Below are 18,339 nucleotides of genomic sequence, written 5' to 3' on the forward strand. Positions count from 1 at the left end.
CATAACAATTTAAACATGCATGCACCTAATAACATAGCTTCAAAACCCATGAATCAAAAACAATGAGAGAGAGACAAATCCACAACTGTGGTAGTAGACTTCAAACGCCTCTCTCAATAAGTGAATAAGTGGCGGGAGAATCAGTAAGGATATTAAAGTGTTGAACAACTGTCAACTGCTTGACCTGACTGACATTTATACAACACTCCACCCAAGTACGATGGAATATGTGTTCTTTTCCAGGTACGTGGAATTTTTGCCAAGATAGAGCATTTGTAGGCCAGGAAACAATTGTCAATGAATTCAAAAGGATTGAAGTAATATAAAGTATGTTCTCTAAGCACAAAGATTCTTAGAAAATCCCTAGATATTTGGAAACATTTAAATAGTCCATGGATCAAAGAAGTGATCACAGGGAAAATAGAAAGCACTGTGAACTGCAAGAAAGGAAAACACAGAATTTATGGGATGCAGTTAAAGCAGCTTTTAGAGTGAAATTTATATCACTAAACATACACATTAGAAAAGTAAAACGGACTTAAGTCAGAGCTTCAATCTTAAGAATTGAGCAAAAGAAGAGCAAATAAATCACATAGTAACCAGAAGAAAGAAAACAATGAAAGACCAGGGCGGAAATCAGTGGCATACAAGACAAGTAAAGCCAATGGGAAAAAGTCAGGGAAACCAAATGTGTGTGTTTTTTGAGATCAACACATGACATTCGCTAGTGGTCTGGACCAAGTAAGAGGGAAAACAGAAATCACCAATATCAGGAATTAGAACTGGGGGTGTCATCAACGACTTAAAGGGTGAGAAAGGACTCTTATGAATAACTTTGTGCCATTAAATTGAACAACTTAGATCAAGTCCTTGAAATATAGAAACCCTCCAAGCTCACTCCAGTAGATACTTAACCGGAGCAGGCCTGTGGCAGAAATGAAGCTGACTTTGTAACTGAGAAACCTTTCTCATAAGAAAATTTCAATTGCAGATGGCTTCCCTGATGGATCTCCCAAAATCTTAAGAAAAATGATTACCAATTCCTTACAAATGCTCCCAAGCTATTTGAGAAGAGAGACTATTTCCTATTTAATTTCATGAGACCAGCATTACTCTTAGAGCAAAGCTAGATTAAGTCATCACAAGAAAAGTCTACAGGCCAATATCTTTTCTTACCACATATAGAAACAACCTAAAAAATATATCAAATCAGGTCCAAAAGCATGTAAAATAAATAAATAATACATGTCAAAACCAAATAAATTTTACCCCAGAATGCAAAGTCAGAAAATCAATGCAATCCATATTAATAAATGAAATAAACGAAAAAGTCGCAACTATAGTTGTAGAAAAGCTTTTCACAAAATGTTATATCCATTTCCGATGAAAAACCTCCAAATACCTAAAAATAAAAGGGTTCTTCCTCAATGTGATAAAAAGGAATCAATGAAAAATTTAAAACTAATATCATTCTAATAGCTGAAAACTAGCCCTGGTCAGTGTGACTCAGTGGTCAGGTCAGAGTGTCGGCCCGAGGGCCTAAGGGTCACAAGTTCGATTCCGGGTCAAGGGCACTACCCCAGTTGCAGGTTCAATCCCTGGCCCTGGCCCTGGCCAGGGTGAGTGCAGGAAGCAACCAATCGATGTGACTCTCTCATGACGACGCCCCACCCCCAGCCTCTCCCTCCCACCCTCCCCAACAATCAATGGAAAAAATACCCCAGGGGGTTAGGATGCTTCTCACCTAGGGTCAGAAATAAGGCAAGAAAGTCTCACTACTTCTACTCAGCCGTGAAATACAGGCTCTAGCCAGTGTCTTCAGGCAAGGAAAGGAAATAAAAGACATTCAGGTTTGAAAGACAAATTAAAGCTGCCGTTAGCTGCCCACAGCACCCCCTGGGGAGGAGGCCCCGTGAAATGCGCACTCCTCCTCGGGCATCACCATTTCTTAGATGTTCAGCTCCCCTCATAGGCTGACCTCCCTACACGTATCTTTTTTGTTTCTCTCAAAAACCAGGGGGATTATAAGAAGGAAAAAATGCATTTCTTGCTCCCTTCACCGTCGGAGTGTGAAGCTCTCTCCTAATACGAGCTTCCATCTTGAGTAGTTTGGAAATGGTTTAAATGTCTCGAACTAAATGAAAGAAATGCAAATATCCAAGCAAACAGCACTATTACCACGAGCACGTTCATAATGTCACAGCTGGAAAGCAGTCTCCAGGTCATCACGTCCCTCGTAAAATGAATCATAACATTTTCGAAATAATATGCACTGGCTGCCACTTACATTCATTAACATGAAAGCTTATTTAATGAAATAATTATGAAGCTACAGTTAAATTCTTGCCCCATCTATTTTTTTTTTTTTTTTCCACATTAACCAAAATGCATTAGACTACTGGAAGTTAACAAATTAAAACGGAAAAAACCCTGGAGGTACATTTTGATCACGTACATTTTGAGCTAAATTTTTTGTGTTGGGTCACACAGTGAGAAGTGTCACCTCCAGAGTGTCTGGACATTTTCAGCACAAATTTAGATTCCTACAAATAATATAACTGCTGAATAACAGAGAAGTTATATCTTTAAACAAAAAGAAAAAAGATTTAAAATGACAAGCTCAGCATTCATGTGTTAAAAATAACATGGTTTTTGAACCATTAGTTGGCTCCTACCTGAAGTCGGACCCTGATCTTCTCCCGAATTCTGGAATCCCGGGGTCCGGACATGTGTCGGAGACCTGGGCCACACCGCCTTGACTCACTGTAATGCAGCAGAGAGAAACAGTGTTGTGATTTTCTGTAGGAATCCCAGAGAATAGATTTATATTAGGCAGATTTGTCTCTTAAAGTATGACTTAAAATGTGATTTCTTTAAAAATTAAGACAGTTTAGCCACATTAAAATAAACCTTTATTCTTATTCCTGAAAAACAAAGACTCCATGTGCACCGAAAGGATTCCAGCGTTCTCTGGTTTGGACCCTTCTGCTATTGAAGAGGCCACACTTTAATTAAAACCAAACTTATTTGCTGATTATGATCAACGTTATGACAGATAAGAAAAGAGAGCTGCCCAATGAAAGTGTCTAAGTTGATGCAGAAGAAAGACTTCATTCATTCCCTATGGGTGAAATAATGAAGTTCATTATCTATTAAGCCCCAGACAAGAGATATATAATATGTATGTATATATATTTTAAACCTCACCTGGGGATATTTTTTCCATGCTTTTCAGAGAGAGTGGGAGGGAGAGAGAGACACTGACGTGAGAGACCCATGGATGGGTCGCCTCCCACACGCACCTGGACCGGGCCGGGGGTTGAGTCGGCAGCCGAGGCGGGTCCCCTAGGCTGGAATCAAGCCTGAGACCCTCCAGTCCAGGCGCCGACGCTCTAACCACCGAGCCACGCCGGCCAGGGCCAGGCAAGAGGCGTTTTCAATGAAATGGCCTATTGCAAGCTCCTCAGTGCGCTAAAGGAAGCCCTGGTTTTCTGTGCAGACGGGCTGACCCATCTCCTGACTGCCCCAGGAAGCGTCTCTCCTCCTGGCGGGACGTCGTCCCCTCTCGGAACAGATCTGAAGGACTCACTTGCTGACACTCCGACACGCCTTCCACCCCATTTAATGTGTCCACGCCAACCAAGAACGGAGCGAAGACCTGGTCTCTACGAGCTCCCAGAGACGCCTCCGGGCCCTGCCACAGCCTCGCTCAGGCCTCATTGACCAGAACGGAGTCGCAAGCGGAAAGCTGAGCACCTTGATGGGAAGAAAGACAGAACTGCCTCTTCCCCACGGCACTTAAAAATGACCCAGCAAGTCGGGCACTGACATCAGCAAGGTGGCAGCATTTGCGGGCTCACACGCTCCTCAACCTGAAGACATCGATCGGCAGAGTGGATTTTATAAACAAGAATATACAATTGTATGTATAACTATGTGCTGTCTCCAAGAGACTCACTTTATTTTTATTTTTATGTTTATTTTATTTTATTGATTTCAGAGAAAGGAAGGGAAGGGGAGAGAGAGAAACATCAAAGGTGAGAGAGTCATCGATCGCCTGCCTCCCGCAGGCCCTCCACTGGGGATCGAGCCTCGACCCGGGCCTGTGCCCCAGCCGGGAACCGAACCCCGATCTCCTGGTTCATGGGTCGATGCTCAACCGCTGAGCCCCACCAGCCAGCAAGAGGCTCACTTCAGATCTAAGCACACAAAGAGTTTGAAAGGGCAGCTGGATTCACAGGGCCAGGAGGTAGAATGGTGGCTGCCAGACGCTGGGGGAGAAAGGCCAGGGGTCTGCTCAAGCTCAGAGACAGTCGGGAAGAAGAAACACCCTGGAGGTGGCGCTGGATTCGCTGTAACGCGCATGTTCCCAATGCCGCAGGACCGTACGGGTAAAACAGGTAAGGCGGTAACTCCTGTGCCACACGCATCTTACACGGCGCGTGTGCGGGCCGACAAGTCACAAACCCCTACCCCCCGGCGGCTCTGCTGCCATCAGCCCGAGAGCCCTGCAGCTCGTTTCTCCAACCCCATGAGTTTAGTCCGTACCGTTTCCCAGTCAGTAGGCAGGCGTCTACTAACGTCTCAAATTCAGCTAAACAGATTCTAGTTTTAATTATAGAAACCCCAACGCAGAATGTTACTCCCACCAGTTTCCTGCCCTCGCTGGGCAGATGCCTCCTCTATCCCCCGTTATCGCCGGGTCAAGGGAAGACGGCTTCATCGGGGACCGGCCATCGCTGTCTCTATCCGGAGCCGTGTCCCCTACACTGAGCTTCTCACCCGACGACTCTTCAGCCCCAACCTGGTCCAAGACACAAAAGAAAGGCCTCAGCGGGCCTACGACCCCCACTGCCCCTTACGTTTTTCAAGCATGGACAGAAGCAAAGAGAAAGGAGAGACGCCGGAGGCGCCCGTTCAAGTCAGATCAAAACACTCTGGATCTTTCTAAAGATAAAGTCAAAGCGGCTTGTTGGTTAGAGGAAGGGGAGGTGTCGGAAGTCTGCGAGAGCTCAGAGCGAATGAGGCGAGGCCGAACGGCTCGCAGGCGCGGGAGGCAGCGGAGCAGCGAGGAAGGCTCAGCGTGAAAATACATATAAAACCACGTAGGATGTGGCGACGACCGGGGGGAAAGGGGGGGGCCGGTAAAGGGGGGATGAGTGGTGATGGAAGGAGGCGGGACCTGGGGTGGCGAACACACAATACAATAGACAGACGACGTATATAGAATTGTACACCTGAAACCTATATAATCCTAGTAACCAATGTCACCCCAATAAATTCAACAAAATTTCTAAAAATCTGGCTGATTTTCTGAAACAGAGACAGGTTTTTAATGGGTAATGGCAGGAAAAAATAAGGTGATAAACATGTACAAATAAACAATAAGCCCCATAAACCTCAACTCTCTGTTTCAGCGGCGTCACCAGCAATTAATATCCCTGAAAGCTGAAGCTTTAGGGTCAGGAAGAGTAGAGGAGATGGGTCAGCTTTAAGCAGGATCCCCAGCCCCTCAGGGAAATGCTGCAAAGGGGAGAAATGCCTGGTTTTAATATCACTTTAACTCTCATTTTGTTGAATTATATCTTTTCAAGTCTCAGAAGACGTGTGCCATAGGCATTAACACATATATTAAACTCTAGTCAAAACCTCCAAGATAAAACTCAAAACTGGGACCATTCAATGGGAGACTCTTTACCCATCACTGACCGACACTAACACGAGATGTACAATTATGCAAGGGGTGAGCAGACGCCAGGTAGCTGTAAAAGCTTGGAAACTCGATTTGAAATGTAGACATTGTTCTGTATATACGTCTAAATGCATTTTTCGAAGCATGTTGACTCACATATCTCATTAGCTACACACAGGATTCCTGCCAGGTGTGTAGGGCCGTGAGGAAAATGCTTCTCCCATCAATTGTCCTGTCCTTTGATGTTAGGCCTCATGATTGTCAATTAAAACTCAACATGGACTTACTTGGAGCCAACCATACAGCTAGACTCGGGCTCCGGGGAAGGAAAGGAAGCATTTCCTGCCATAAGCTCTGTGCCTGCGTTTTCTCTCCCATGATTTCCCCAACGCTCTCTCTCTAGCTTACTGTATTGTAATAACACAGTATATATTCATATAACACACAGAACAGACGTTATCCGAAGGCCTCCAGCAAGCAGTGGGCTATCAGTAACGACCTCTGTGGGGAGTCAAAGTTATATGAAAATTTTTGACTGTGGAGGGGTCTGTGCCCCTAACTCCCTGCATTGTTCAAAAGTCAACGCTACCTCTATGATACGGGAAATGATAGCAAAATAAATTAGTGGAGCCCTGGCCGGGTAGCTCAGTTGGTTAGAGCGTCATCCAGATATGCCAAGGTTGTGGGTTCCCAGGTCAGGGCACATACAAAAGTCAACCAATGACACATAAATAAATGGAACAGCTAATAGATCACTCTCTCTTTCTCTCTCTCTACCTCCCTAACTCTCTCAAATTAATAAATAAAAATTTAAAAAAAATTAGTGGAGACAGATTTACGTTAGTAAAATAATCAGAGAAAATTAGAAGTGAAGTGCAAAGAATACTACTTATAATACTAATGAGGAGGTAAAATGAAACACATTACTTGCTAGAAACTCCAAGTATCTTTTATATACGTTTGTAAACTGAATCCATACAACCACTCCATGAGGTGATAATACTAAACCCATTTTATAGGAAAGAAAGATGAGGCCAGAGTCATACCCAGGTGATCTCAAAAGTCCAGCTTCCTTCTACCTTTGCCGCGACGAGCTAATGGGACATTATATATAAAGGGCTTTGTAAACTAAAGTGGGGCTTTTAAAATGTATATATTTTTAATTCCTTAATAACAGTTTATAATAAAAAAGATACTAAACGCCAAAAAGTGAAGGAAATAGGTGTTTTCATCTATGTGCCCAATCAGACACACACATGGGAAGCCATAGGATCCAGACCATGAGGCTTTAGTTCAAAGACCATCCGGTGGCAATTTTCCTGCAGGGAAAAGATCAGACGGACAGACTTCCCACATGAGGCCACAAGCTAAGCACTAGGGCTCTGAGTTGACTATTAAATTTTTGGGTACAATGCCATATTTTGAATTAAAATTTAGTTTGCATAACTTTGGAATAAATGCTCCAATATAAGAGCCATTTAAGTAAGCTTACACTTTTTAGTGAAATTGCTCCTGATTTATTATAACATATTTTATTGTTGATACTTAATTTTTTAGGGACCTAAAATCGTGTTTCAGCTGGATCTATTTTGAGAGCAGTTGTAAGCACCTTGGACCTTCAGAGAGGTGACGCGTTTTCGGTCCCCTAGCAGCCAGGGATGTTGCTGTACAGAGGCGTCCTGGGTGAGGTCCCTCAGCTCTTTTAGGTTTGCAAAGAGGTTTTATCTCAGCAAGGATGAGACATATCCAACACTACTCCTTCCTAAAAATCCAATAATAGAATTAAATGTTGATTTCAACAGCATTTTCCTATTACAGTATCACACCTTCCCCGTTTTGTTTGTTTGTTTTTTAGCTATAACGTGATTATTTTGATTTAGAGCATCCCCTGGGACACTTCTACACACATGACAGAGTCTGGGGGACTTTTCTCTGTTTGTACTGAATATTTGCACAGACTCTGCCAGTAGTCGGTTTTGATCCCAGGATAGTAGCAAATATTTACGACCTTCCAGAAGTAGGTGAAACAAGGAGTGTTGACACTTGAATGATAAATTCTTGTTATCTACACAACACTAGGGTTCTAAACAAACAGTATACAGAGGAATAAACTGTCAAAAACACATCACTTTGATCCGTGTTGCTCTGGATCTCAGATTATTGGATCGTAATGAGAGGAGCTGGCAGGTTTGCGGAACACGCCGCCCCCTGTGAGAGCCCGGGGCTGGTTTCCCAAGCGCTCAACTTGACACACCAGACACGCTGGTCTGAACCCCCCCTTTTCACCATACACTTCAATTCCCTGACTTTTAAAACACTAGTCACTGACTGCCCGCTGTCATAATTGTTACCTCTGGAGTTTACCCATGGCCTCCTATTTCCAATTCTACGGACATTAGTCTTGAATCAAACTATCTCTCAATTTACAGTAATTAATTTTTTAAAATATGTTTTATCTCCTAAAGAATTTAGGCAGAGAACCTGCTCCAGGGAGGGAGTGTCCGCGTAGGTGCCGTAGTTTAATACGAAGCAGGGTGACGCACTGGGAGGCCCCCGCAAGGCCCAGGCGAGCCAGGCCCCCGTGTCCCGGGTGAAGGTGGCCCGGCCAACAGTAACTGACCAACGCTGGCCCCTCTCTCCATGAGAACTGCCTTCCTCCCTTCGACGTCCCAAACCCAGATGGCAGACGAGCCATCACTGCCCACCGTGTCCTCAGGCCTCATGCTCTTAGGGAAACCACACACTGATAACAAATCTGGCCATTTCCTCCGTTAGTCTGTCTCGTGTTGACCTGATAATCAGTCCAGCCAGGAGGACTCGGAAGGTGGGAGGGACACTTATTTTTCCGCCTCACACTAAGTGCCACCTGCAGGTGGACGGTCCAGGTCAACAGGGACACTCCCAGCCTCTGTTCAGCCTCTGTCCCCGGAACATGCGTCGCCTGGACTGTGTTTCTGCAGCGGGAAGCCCAGGAGATTTCTCAGGAGGCTGGGATATTAGTAACCGTCCTGCGAGGATAAGGCGCCACGGCAGCGAACGCGCGAGGAGGGAGCACTTGCTTTATGTCTCTGCAAATTACAGAGACGGTCACTTGCTGTTCAAACAAAATGAAAATTAAGGGTACGCTCGTTCAATTCAGCGCAGGTGACCTCCACAGAGTAACAGCTCCAGAGCTTTCGGGGGCCCGGAGCCCGTCCTCAGCTGTGTGGGAACCGCACCCCGGTCTGAGCCGGCTCCCGAGGGCGGCGTGCGGGTGTCGCTGCTGGGCCCACGGGTGCAGAGCGACCCCCGGGAAGGAGGCGGCCTGAGGCCTCCCAGCCCGTCTCCTGCGCATTAGTCTCTTCCTGCAAACGCAAGGACCCTGACTTCGGACTCATGAATAATTTTGAGGGCTGACTCAGAGACACCTAATTATTCATGTCTTCTATCAGTAAAGACAGCCTCTGACTAGGCCAGTTTATACGACGTGGCGCAGATCTCAAATGTCAGGCCAATAACCTTCAAATAGGATTTTTTTAAAAAAGAGGAAAATCTCAAAGTCAATGTATAATATAACTGACTTTAGAAAGATACATATGTAAAAAATTGTTTCATATTTATATTTAAATATCACATATTTAAATATTTTCTTTCAAAGCTAATATATTTAAATTGTAAAACCTTAGTGGTCAATTCTTAGATTTGAAAAATAGAAAATGTTAATTATGTAAGTGATAAGTACCTATATAAGTTTCTTTCTTATAATAGTTTATAAGTGATTTCAGAATCTTATATTTAGGTACATTCTAATACAGTAAATATAAATGATATCAACATGTATCATATACCTGATATATTTGTCACTTATATATATGCTACATATGTATTCATATGTTGTTAAATTACTATTAAAATTTACATTAAATAAATAAGAATATTGAACTAAATGTATATTAATAGCTATACATTTGCTTATATAAAATAGTTTTACTATTAACTAATTATATTATTTAATATAAATGATTTGTCTATCATATATATTTTTAAAATATATTTTACAACATGTATTAGTATTTGCTTAATAAGAGAACGTTTAAACATTCTGACAAAGACAAAACCATGGCAACAGTAAAAAGGGTAGGATGTCGTTCTTCATGAATAAAAATCTGATTTTTAATCACCTGGAATTCCTTTAAAAAATAGCTAATTAAAGTGACTAACTGGTTACAGGGTTGTGGGGAGGGATGAACAGGTGGAGCTCGGGGGATTTTAGGGCAGTGACACTGCTCTGTGTGATCCTGTAACGCTGGACACGTCACCACACATTTGCCCAAACCCACAGGACGTACAACACAGAGGGACCCTGACGTATGTTCTTCCAGGGCTTGTCCAGCTCCCGATGGTGTTCCGTGTTACAGTGAAACGCTGGCAGAGATGATAACCGTACTTTTTTAAAGTATTATGCATATTTATTCATAAGAAGCAAACAATTTCAATGATTGTTTTTCTGATATGTTAGAATAATCAGAATCACCATGGAAACAACACTAGAAAATAAAAATAGCCACTCAGTTGTGGCCAGTTCCGCTCAGGTCTTCAGAATCCCTCTGCCCACGTGGACTGACGGCCCGATACGGAGGCTCCGTGCCAGCTCCGGGGGTTAACGAGAAGACCTCACCCAACGATACCACCCCAAGCGACATGCTCTGTTACCACCTGGAATAGGTGCTATGGAGCCAAGTTCAGGACAGTGTCAGAGAGAGAAGGGGGCGGAGTGGACAGGGCACCGGGTCAGGACAGGCCTCTGAAGGGACAGGCCCTGCAACCTGAAACGTAAAGGGCGAGTGAACCACGGGCACAGGGAACATGGTAACCCCCTGTTAACAGCAAAGTCAAGCTCCTCAGGAAGGGAAGAGCAGAGCGTTCAACCAACCAAATAATAACAATAATAATAAAATAAAAAGGCCAAGGGGCTCATGTCAATGCAGCTTAAGAGGAAGAGGGAACCAAAGGGGAGCCACTGACAGTGCGCAGAGGAGGCCTGGCCAGTGCCGGGGAACCAGGTCTCAGTGCTGCCCACAGGACTGGCTGGGGAGGGTCGGACGCAGAGGCAGAGGGCGCACATGGTAACGTGGTCTGGACACGCTGGGGTGGCCTGGGCAGGCCTGGAGCGGCGGAGATGGAGAGCCACGTGCATGTTTTCATTGCGTTGGAGAGAAAATGTAAAACCTCCTGTGGCTGGGAAGGGGGAAGGGGAGGGGGCTGTCTGCCTGAGCAGCCGACTCTAGGGAGCTGTCTGGCCGGGATGTGAGAGGAGAGCAGATTAAGACCAGGGATGAAGCATCTATTTTCAACCTGCTTCACTGCAGGTGCCCGCGGACAGCCCCGTGGACACACCAACTAGTCTGCGGATATGCACGTCTGGACCGGGAGAGGTGATCTGTCCCTGAAACGTGGGGGTTGCTGTCCCGTAGGTGACGTTTTACAATCATGAGAATCATCGATGTGACCTAGACCGAGAGTCAGGACCACCCCCTCCTTGAAGTGTCCAAGCACATGACTTGCCCCAAATCCCGTTCAGCCACATGGTCACATCCCTGCCATCTTCTCCACACAGAGATCACCCCAATGCGGCCTCCCAGACCAGCCGTGAGCACCCTGGCTGAGTGAGCACTTCCCGCACCCTTCCCGCCCGGGGCTCTGCATGCCCGTCTTCATGGTTCTAACACCAGCAGAAAACCTGCTAGTCACTGATCTGGGGGCTTCCTAGGGGAGGCGGCCCCTCCACCCACAGGTTTTCTACCTTGCTCACGGTTCCACACAGGACCGGCACACAGTAGGGAAACAGCATAGATTCGCTGATGGCTGCTGTGACAATCCACAGAAGCCAGCCCACGGCCGAGTCTAGAGTAGCTTGAAGGTTCTGAGGTCAAGAACAGGCAGATAAAACCGCAGAACAAGCGGGAAGCAGCCGGCGGAGCGGCAGTGTGGGGTCCTGGGGAGCAGAGATAAGAGAGTTTTTCCAGATGTAAAGGGTCGTGAGCAGCTTGAAGAGATGCTAAGTAGCCAAGTAAAGAGATAAAAACATAGCCATTGGTTTGGCCACACCGGAGATCCTTGGTGATTTTAGCAGGTTCAGTCCAGGCTGAATAATGAAAGATCTAAGTCCTCAAGTGTGGGGAGGAAATTTAATTGCTCAGGGAAAATGTTCTGGGCACAGCTCTTGAGTAAGTAAAGACATACTCTCAAAGGGCTCATTTGAAGACGAACGGGGATTTCTCTGCCTTAGGCACTGACGAGTAAACAAGTGGCCTGAGAGACTTCATTTGTCCTTCAGACGTGACCTCTCCCCGGCTCCACAGACAGCCTGCTTTATCCCTGGCAGGCCCGCGGGCCCGCTCTGGGGGCTGCCTTGTCCTGCGCACCCAGCGGGCAGCTCCGGAGTAATACTGATTCTACAACCTGGGTAAAGGATTATTTCTTCTTCAGAGTTTTGTTATTGCTTTTTGTTATAATCAGGAGAACATTGAGCAAGCTTTTAAAGTCCTCACTAGAGAAAACTAAACGATATTGCAAGATCAAAAATACTTAGACGGTTTTTTTTTAAAAAAACAAGGATTTCTAGCACTGGTTTTTAAGGATGTGGTGCCATAGCCATTTTATTAGAGAAACGTCCAGACTTAGGTCAAGACTGCTGGCTGGGGGTCCTTTCAGGTCATTGGTTAGAGCCCTCGTTGGCTCCTGAGACCCCCATTCTGAACCCCGGTAACAGAGAGAGAGGCTCAGTGTCCCTGATTCAGAAATATCTGAATTCAAGTGTCAGCGCACGTTACTGATGGAAATACATCACGTCATCTCTTTGAGATTATTTACTTTATTGAGATTACGCATCTTCAATAAAGGTAAAATCACTTGTCCTAACTTCCAATTGTCCCCTGGTTTTAATATAATAAATTATATAAAAGGACCTGCCAGGAAGAATACACTCGATGTTGGCTTTCTCCCCCGCCCCCCAAATTGATCTTGAAATTCAGAGCCCTGGAGACATGGTCGTGGGGGCAGGACCCCAGCGAGGATGGGAAGGAATTACAGACGAAATACTGGGGTCTCCGTTTGGAGAAGCATCTGGAAAGTGATAAGACCCAATAGGTTTCTTTTGCTGAGTAACTTGTAGGAGCAAAAAGAAACACGAGCCCTCTGGGTCTAGAAAGAGTTTCTCTCTAAACCAGAAAATCAACAGACCCCCCAAAAGGCTCATGGTCAGAACACGGAGGGGTTGGCCCTGACCTGGAGCCCAGGATGCGACGCCCGGTCGGCAGGAGGAGGTGGCGGGTCTCAGGGGAGGGAACCAGAGGAGCGGCTTAGTCCACAGACGCCTCAGGTTGATAATTTTTAAACACTGTAAACGCTTCCAGGACTCAGCGCTCAGCGTGAGTCACGTCGGCTAGACGCCCGTGTTTGTGAAGGAAGGAAAGGGTCACACGTAAAACAAGGTCCGCCAAGGGCACGCCATCTTCTCAAATTCCCGTTTCATTTTCCTGTACCTTCTGGTTTTTGTGCATGAACAGTGGCCTTTGTGCAGTGGTTTTTGTGCATAAAAGTTGTCACTAATCGGGTCCCTCCAGCCCTGAGGACGCGTGGGGGGAAGTCTGGTTCCATTTGTCATGGAAGCCGCTCAGAGGGACCGATTCTCCGAAAATGCGCGTCGCACGTGAAATGGGTAATCGCTCTGCCGGGCAAATTGCCCCTTTCGGACTCTCCACTCGAATTCTCCGTGTGACTCATTAATGGTGCGGATCCGGGCTGAGTGTTGGCCAGGACGGCGCTTCCGACAGATGGGGAGACAATGGGCTGCTGACCACAGAGCCAGAGGCCCAGCCGCTCCCACCGGCCTCCCGCATGGCGCCCACAGAGGAGCGGGAGCGGGAGCCATAGGCGTCCTGCCTCGTCACCCAGCGAGTGGCTTGTGGGCTCGGCCACTGGGGGAGGTTACGCTGCCAGGTGAAAAGAGCCCAGACCAGGAGGAGATCTCTCAGCGTGACGGGTAGGAGCTCACGGCCCTGTCACTGTGGCGAGGCCTCTGAGAGGACGCGAGTATTTACAGCCACCTAAGAATTCCAGGTGCATCTTCCAGAGAGAAAGGAAGCCTGCGGCTGGGAAGGCCGTGCGCCAGCCTGGAAATCGGCCCCGGATCCCCATCAGATCTTCCCCTCGGGGCTCAGCCTCCCGTCCCGCACAAGCCCGTCCCGTGACTCCACGCAGGTGCGCCAGGCTGCACACGCCACCTGCAGCCCCGCCACAGCCTCCGGTTCTTGGTGGAGCCAACTCCAGTCAGGGGCCCGGACGTGCGCAACGAAGGTGACCTGAGTCCCACCCAGGTGAGCAAGAAACCAAACGCTAGGTGAATTCCTGAGAACGAGGTGACTTCTGTCAGGAATCCTGAGAAGCGAGCAGGACCAGGAGCCCCACTGAAATCGGCAAAGCCTGGTCACTGTGCAAGTCCTGTTTTTTTCCCAATTTTTAAAAATCGATGCTAAAGGGAGAGGAAAAGAGAGGGAGAGAAACATCGATGAGGGAGAAACATTGACCGGCTGCCTCCTGCCTGCCCCGTGCTGGGCATCGAACTCACAGCCCACAATCGGGCATGTGCCCTGACTGGGAATGGAGCGGGCGACCCTCAGGGGCACAGGACCACGCCCAGCAGCTGCGCCACATGGCCAGGGTGCCAATCCCTTCCGAGAGGGTCCTGTGCAGCCTGTGACCCCCAGAACGGGAGGTCTGGGTAGGCAGCTAGAGCACATATAACACAGGATACACATGTTACACGAAGCATGTTATACGTAATGCGTAATCAAACAGATTAATTATATTTAAGTGTATTTTATATTATACTGTTCAGCAATGAGCCCCCGAAAAGTCGCTCATGCAGTACAATAGTCGACAGGGAACAAACCTCCATGAAAAAGAACCGAAAAATAAACACAAGCAACGAAATGCTGTCCTTCCAACCTCGGTTCCGTGCGGAAGGATGATCGCCAAGACCCTATACCCCTAAGTCGGCAGTTTTACGGGTTTGAAACCTGGATTCGTGGAACCTACATGGCCCTAAACATCTCACCTTGAGACTAGAATTCAAAGAATATTCTTAGGTGATGACTGTGGAAAACTGGGAGAAGCAAAGTGACGCCCTGGGGGATGCAGCTTCCTTCAAGAGCCCGAGCGTCCCCAGTGCTGAAGATCCGGGAACGCGAGGTCCCCGTCACCAAAACCAAAAGCAGCTCGCAAGCCAAGCGAGGGCACCGGGCCACCTGCGTGCGAGGCGGCGGGTTACCTGACAGCGGGCCACGGACTCAGGCGCAGGGCTGTCAGACAGGACCCCGAGCGGGTGTGGTCCACGCGAGTCCACGGACAGAGGGTCCGGTGAGCGCGGGGCGGGAAGGAAACCATTTCCAGCAGGCTGTTTGGCTCACCTTGTACGGGCTCCACAGATGACAGTAAATATGAAACTCACAGCCAACCTCAGGATATTAAAAAACGGGTAACGAATGGCAGGACACAAAATTAATAAACTCAAAACAGACCTCAGAAACTGTCCAGAATGTGGCCGGAGGACAAACACAGCAAGAGTGGATGGGGCGTGCGGGACAGACGGAGGGAGGGGGACTGCGTGCGAGGTTCGGGACATGATTAAGGGACCAGAAGGGGCGATACGTAAAGACGGGGTGCGTTGGGCCCCCATACAGGGGCCAGTGAAGCCAGTGGGATGAAGGCCGGGCCCTGGCCTGGGTGTGGAGCCCTGAGAGGCAGAGACAAGATCTGCATCGCGGCTAAAGCGAGGGGCCGGTGGAGAGCAGGCGGGGCCGTGGGCTCCCCTGCTGAGGACACACCTGCAGGCCCGTCACACAGCCGCTCAGACTGGTCCTGTCCTGTTCAGTGAGGTTCTGAGCTGCTGCTCAGATGACAAATAAAACCCCAAGTCCTGAGGCAGAAGCCAGTGCAGAGAACTCAGGCCCCCAGCTGCTCCGGAGCCAAACGTCTCCCCTCCTTCCCCCAGGAACCAAAGGACCGGGAAGAGCCGGAGCGTGGACCCGGAACCCTTTCAGGGCCCAGGACCTGCTGTGCAGGGAGGTCTTGCTGACACCCCGGTGCCATAGATGCCCAATGCTCAAGGCCCCGAACACCTCGCCCCAGCAGCTCCCAGCCTGGTCCCAGCCCCCGAACAACCCTTAACTCGGAGCTGAGTGGCTTTGAGCCGGAGAAGGAACAAAGGGGATAAGACACAGGCAGCTGGAATAAAGCGCGAGCGTGTCGCCCAGTTTCCCTGGAAACCCCAGGTCCTGAGCGCTCAGTCCCCGAGGGGACATGCACCTCCCCTGCTCTCTCGCGGCCTGCGGTCCGTCCTGTCTCCCCAGCACCCGTCATCCCGCTCAGGGAGGTCCAGCAACCTGCTCACAGCCTGAGCTGTTCAGATTCTGTCCTGAAGCCACGTGCCTGTCCCAGCTGTGAGATCCGACCTCCCGAGTTAACCCCCCGACTCCTCCTAGTCACAGGCTGTGCTCAAATCAACGCTCGGGGAGCACCCCGAGACCTCACCCCGAGACCTCGCAGCGCAGCCCTGCCGTGAGCGTGAGCGTGCTTGCCTCCGGCCGCTGCGAGCCATGGACACGGGAGCGTCCTCTCAGAGGCTGGGCCGAAAGCCTGGGACACACCTGTCGCTAGTGAGCAAAATGCTCAGAGGAGCCAGACCACGGTGGGAGCTGACCGCAGAGGTCGGGGGACAGAGCAAGGGGCAGAAGGAGACGCTGACGCCCAAGGGGTGCAGGGGCAGGGTGGTCGCGGAGGGGACAGCGGTCACTCTAAGTAGGGCCTCTACACTTGCAGGCGAGGCCGGAGAGCCCGAGGCAGCCTCAGGCCTTGCAACTCGATACTGAGAGTCTGACTTTGCAGAAGGCAGAGGCTTCCTCTGGCACTTGATGATGGAGTTGAAGTTAGGTCACCGTAAGGAAAACAAAAACAAAGACAACGTGGAATGTCGCCTGAAAGAAGAGGCTTGTTCAGATAAAATAATCCTGAAAAGAAGTGTAGCTCCCTGTTTAAGGGACATTTAAGCAGGAGGTGGGGCGTCTGGTGAGGTGGGGCGGATACTATTATCTTCAAATATGCCTTCCTTTAACTTTTGACTTATGAATTCTACAAATCAAGACTATCCTAGGGAAGTAATTAAGAGAACTTGTTTAAAAATACTCGGTGTAATGACATTTATAACAGTTTCAGTACAGTAACATTGAAGACCTGGAAACACTCTCAGCTCCCAACAAAAGGAAATGGGTCCAGTTAGTTGTGGTTTAGCCACATGATGGGAACTCTTCAGCCAGTAAAATGTGTTTCAAAGAATGTTTGTCCACATAGAAAAATGCTCACAATCTATGAAATGGACAGAAAGCCCAGCGAGGACAGCCACATAGTGTTCTGTCGTATTTGAAAAAATATCACATGAGAATGTGGAGAAGCAATGCTGCGTTTCCAAATGTTAGCTGAATTTCTGCATTGTATAAACGGAGATTTTTGTTCAATATTTTACTGCTTATTTGCATTTTCACTTCCCTCTAGGCCCCCATTGCTTTGCAATAAGGAAGCAAAACAGAAATCTATTTTAATCCGAAAAATTAACTACCTCGTTTGAAAATAAGGGAAAATTGCATCTGTTAAGATAATAGTCATTTCCTTTTGAAATGTAAATAAAATCTTGCAGTTTAGTAATGGGGATTCAGGGGACAAGTAACATTTCATAATGGGAGAGCTGTTTTCCCTGACACTCCGCAGGACTGCCCCGAAGAGCAGCTGGGAGACCACTAAAAATGAGTAACTTTCAGGTTCCCGCCAAAGGCATCCTCAACGGGCCGGATGGGCCTGGTTTTCACGCCCCATTAGAGCTTCCTCTGAGCAGAGCTTCCAACCTGGCGCCCTCCATCCTCAGGGGTGGAGAGGACGTTTCCCAGGGACAGCAGCCCTGCCGCCCTCCTCCCTGCGTGGACCCGGCCCGGCCACCCGCCAGGGGGCCGGGCCCATTCCTCCCTGACCCTGAGGGCCGGGTGGGTGCCCCTGCCTTGGGGGTGGGAGGGAATGGGTGATGGAATGAGCACCGATACCCAGTAATTACACACTGTGCTCTATGGTTATTCCCTGCCTAGGCCCGGCAGGGTGCCATCTGCACGGCTCTTTCCTGCCACCTGGGCTGAGGCCCGCTGTCCGGAGGGGCTGCACGGCTGGGTGGGCACCAGACAGACCCGCCCGCCTGGCTGGGGCCGGGACAAAGACACATGGATGGGTCCCCTGCAGAAAGGGGGCTTCCCCTAAGAGGACCTGCCAGGCTTCCCGGGACTCCGCTCCACAGTGGGAAAGCCGCACCCTGGTTCCCAAAGACCAGGGCCGGCCTTCCTCTGCTGTTCCACATTCTGGGCTCCTTTCCCTTCTCACACATGGATGAACTGGGCTGTGTACACGGGCACACTGCCCTTCATCTGCCTGATTTACAAAGTGGCCAGTGGCACCTTTTGATGGACGCTAAGTAGGGATATGGGGAGGGACAGATTCTGGGGGTGTCCCTCTGTCTCCATGGGCAACAGGCTCCTTCAACTTTTGACTTATGTTCCACTAAGGTACCCTTT

At 48.5% G+C, this 18,339-nt stretch overlaps 1 protein-coding gene across 1 annotated transcript in view; it reads right to left on the bottom strand.

Moving 5' to 3' along the window:
• CSMD1 (CUB and Sushi multiple domains 1) overlaps positions 1 to 18,339 on the bottom strand; it is a 1,001,626-nt gene that overhangs the window by 257,584 nt on the left and 725,703 nt on the right. The window contains exon 8 of the mRNA XM_081129106.1: positions 2,676 to 2,763. Coding sequence (XP_080985232.1) covers positions 2,676 to 2,763 — 88 coding nt within the window. The remainder of the gene's footprint in view (positions 1 to 2,675; positions 2,764 to 18,339) is intronic.

The sequence above is a fragment of the Miniopterus schreibersii genome, assembly GCF_964146895.1.
Source record: "Miniopterus schreibersii genome assembly, chromosome: 2".
Lineage (NCBI taxonomy): Eukaryota > Metazoa > Chordata > Mammalia > Chiroptera > Miniopteridae > Miniopterus > Miniopterus schreibersii.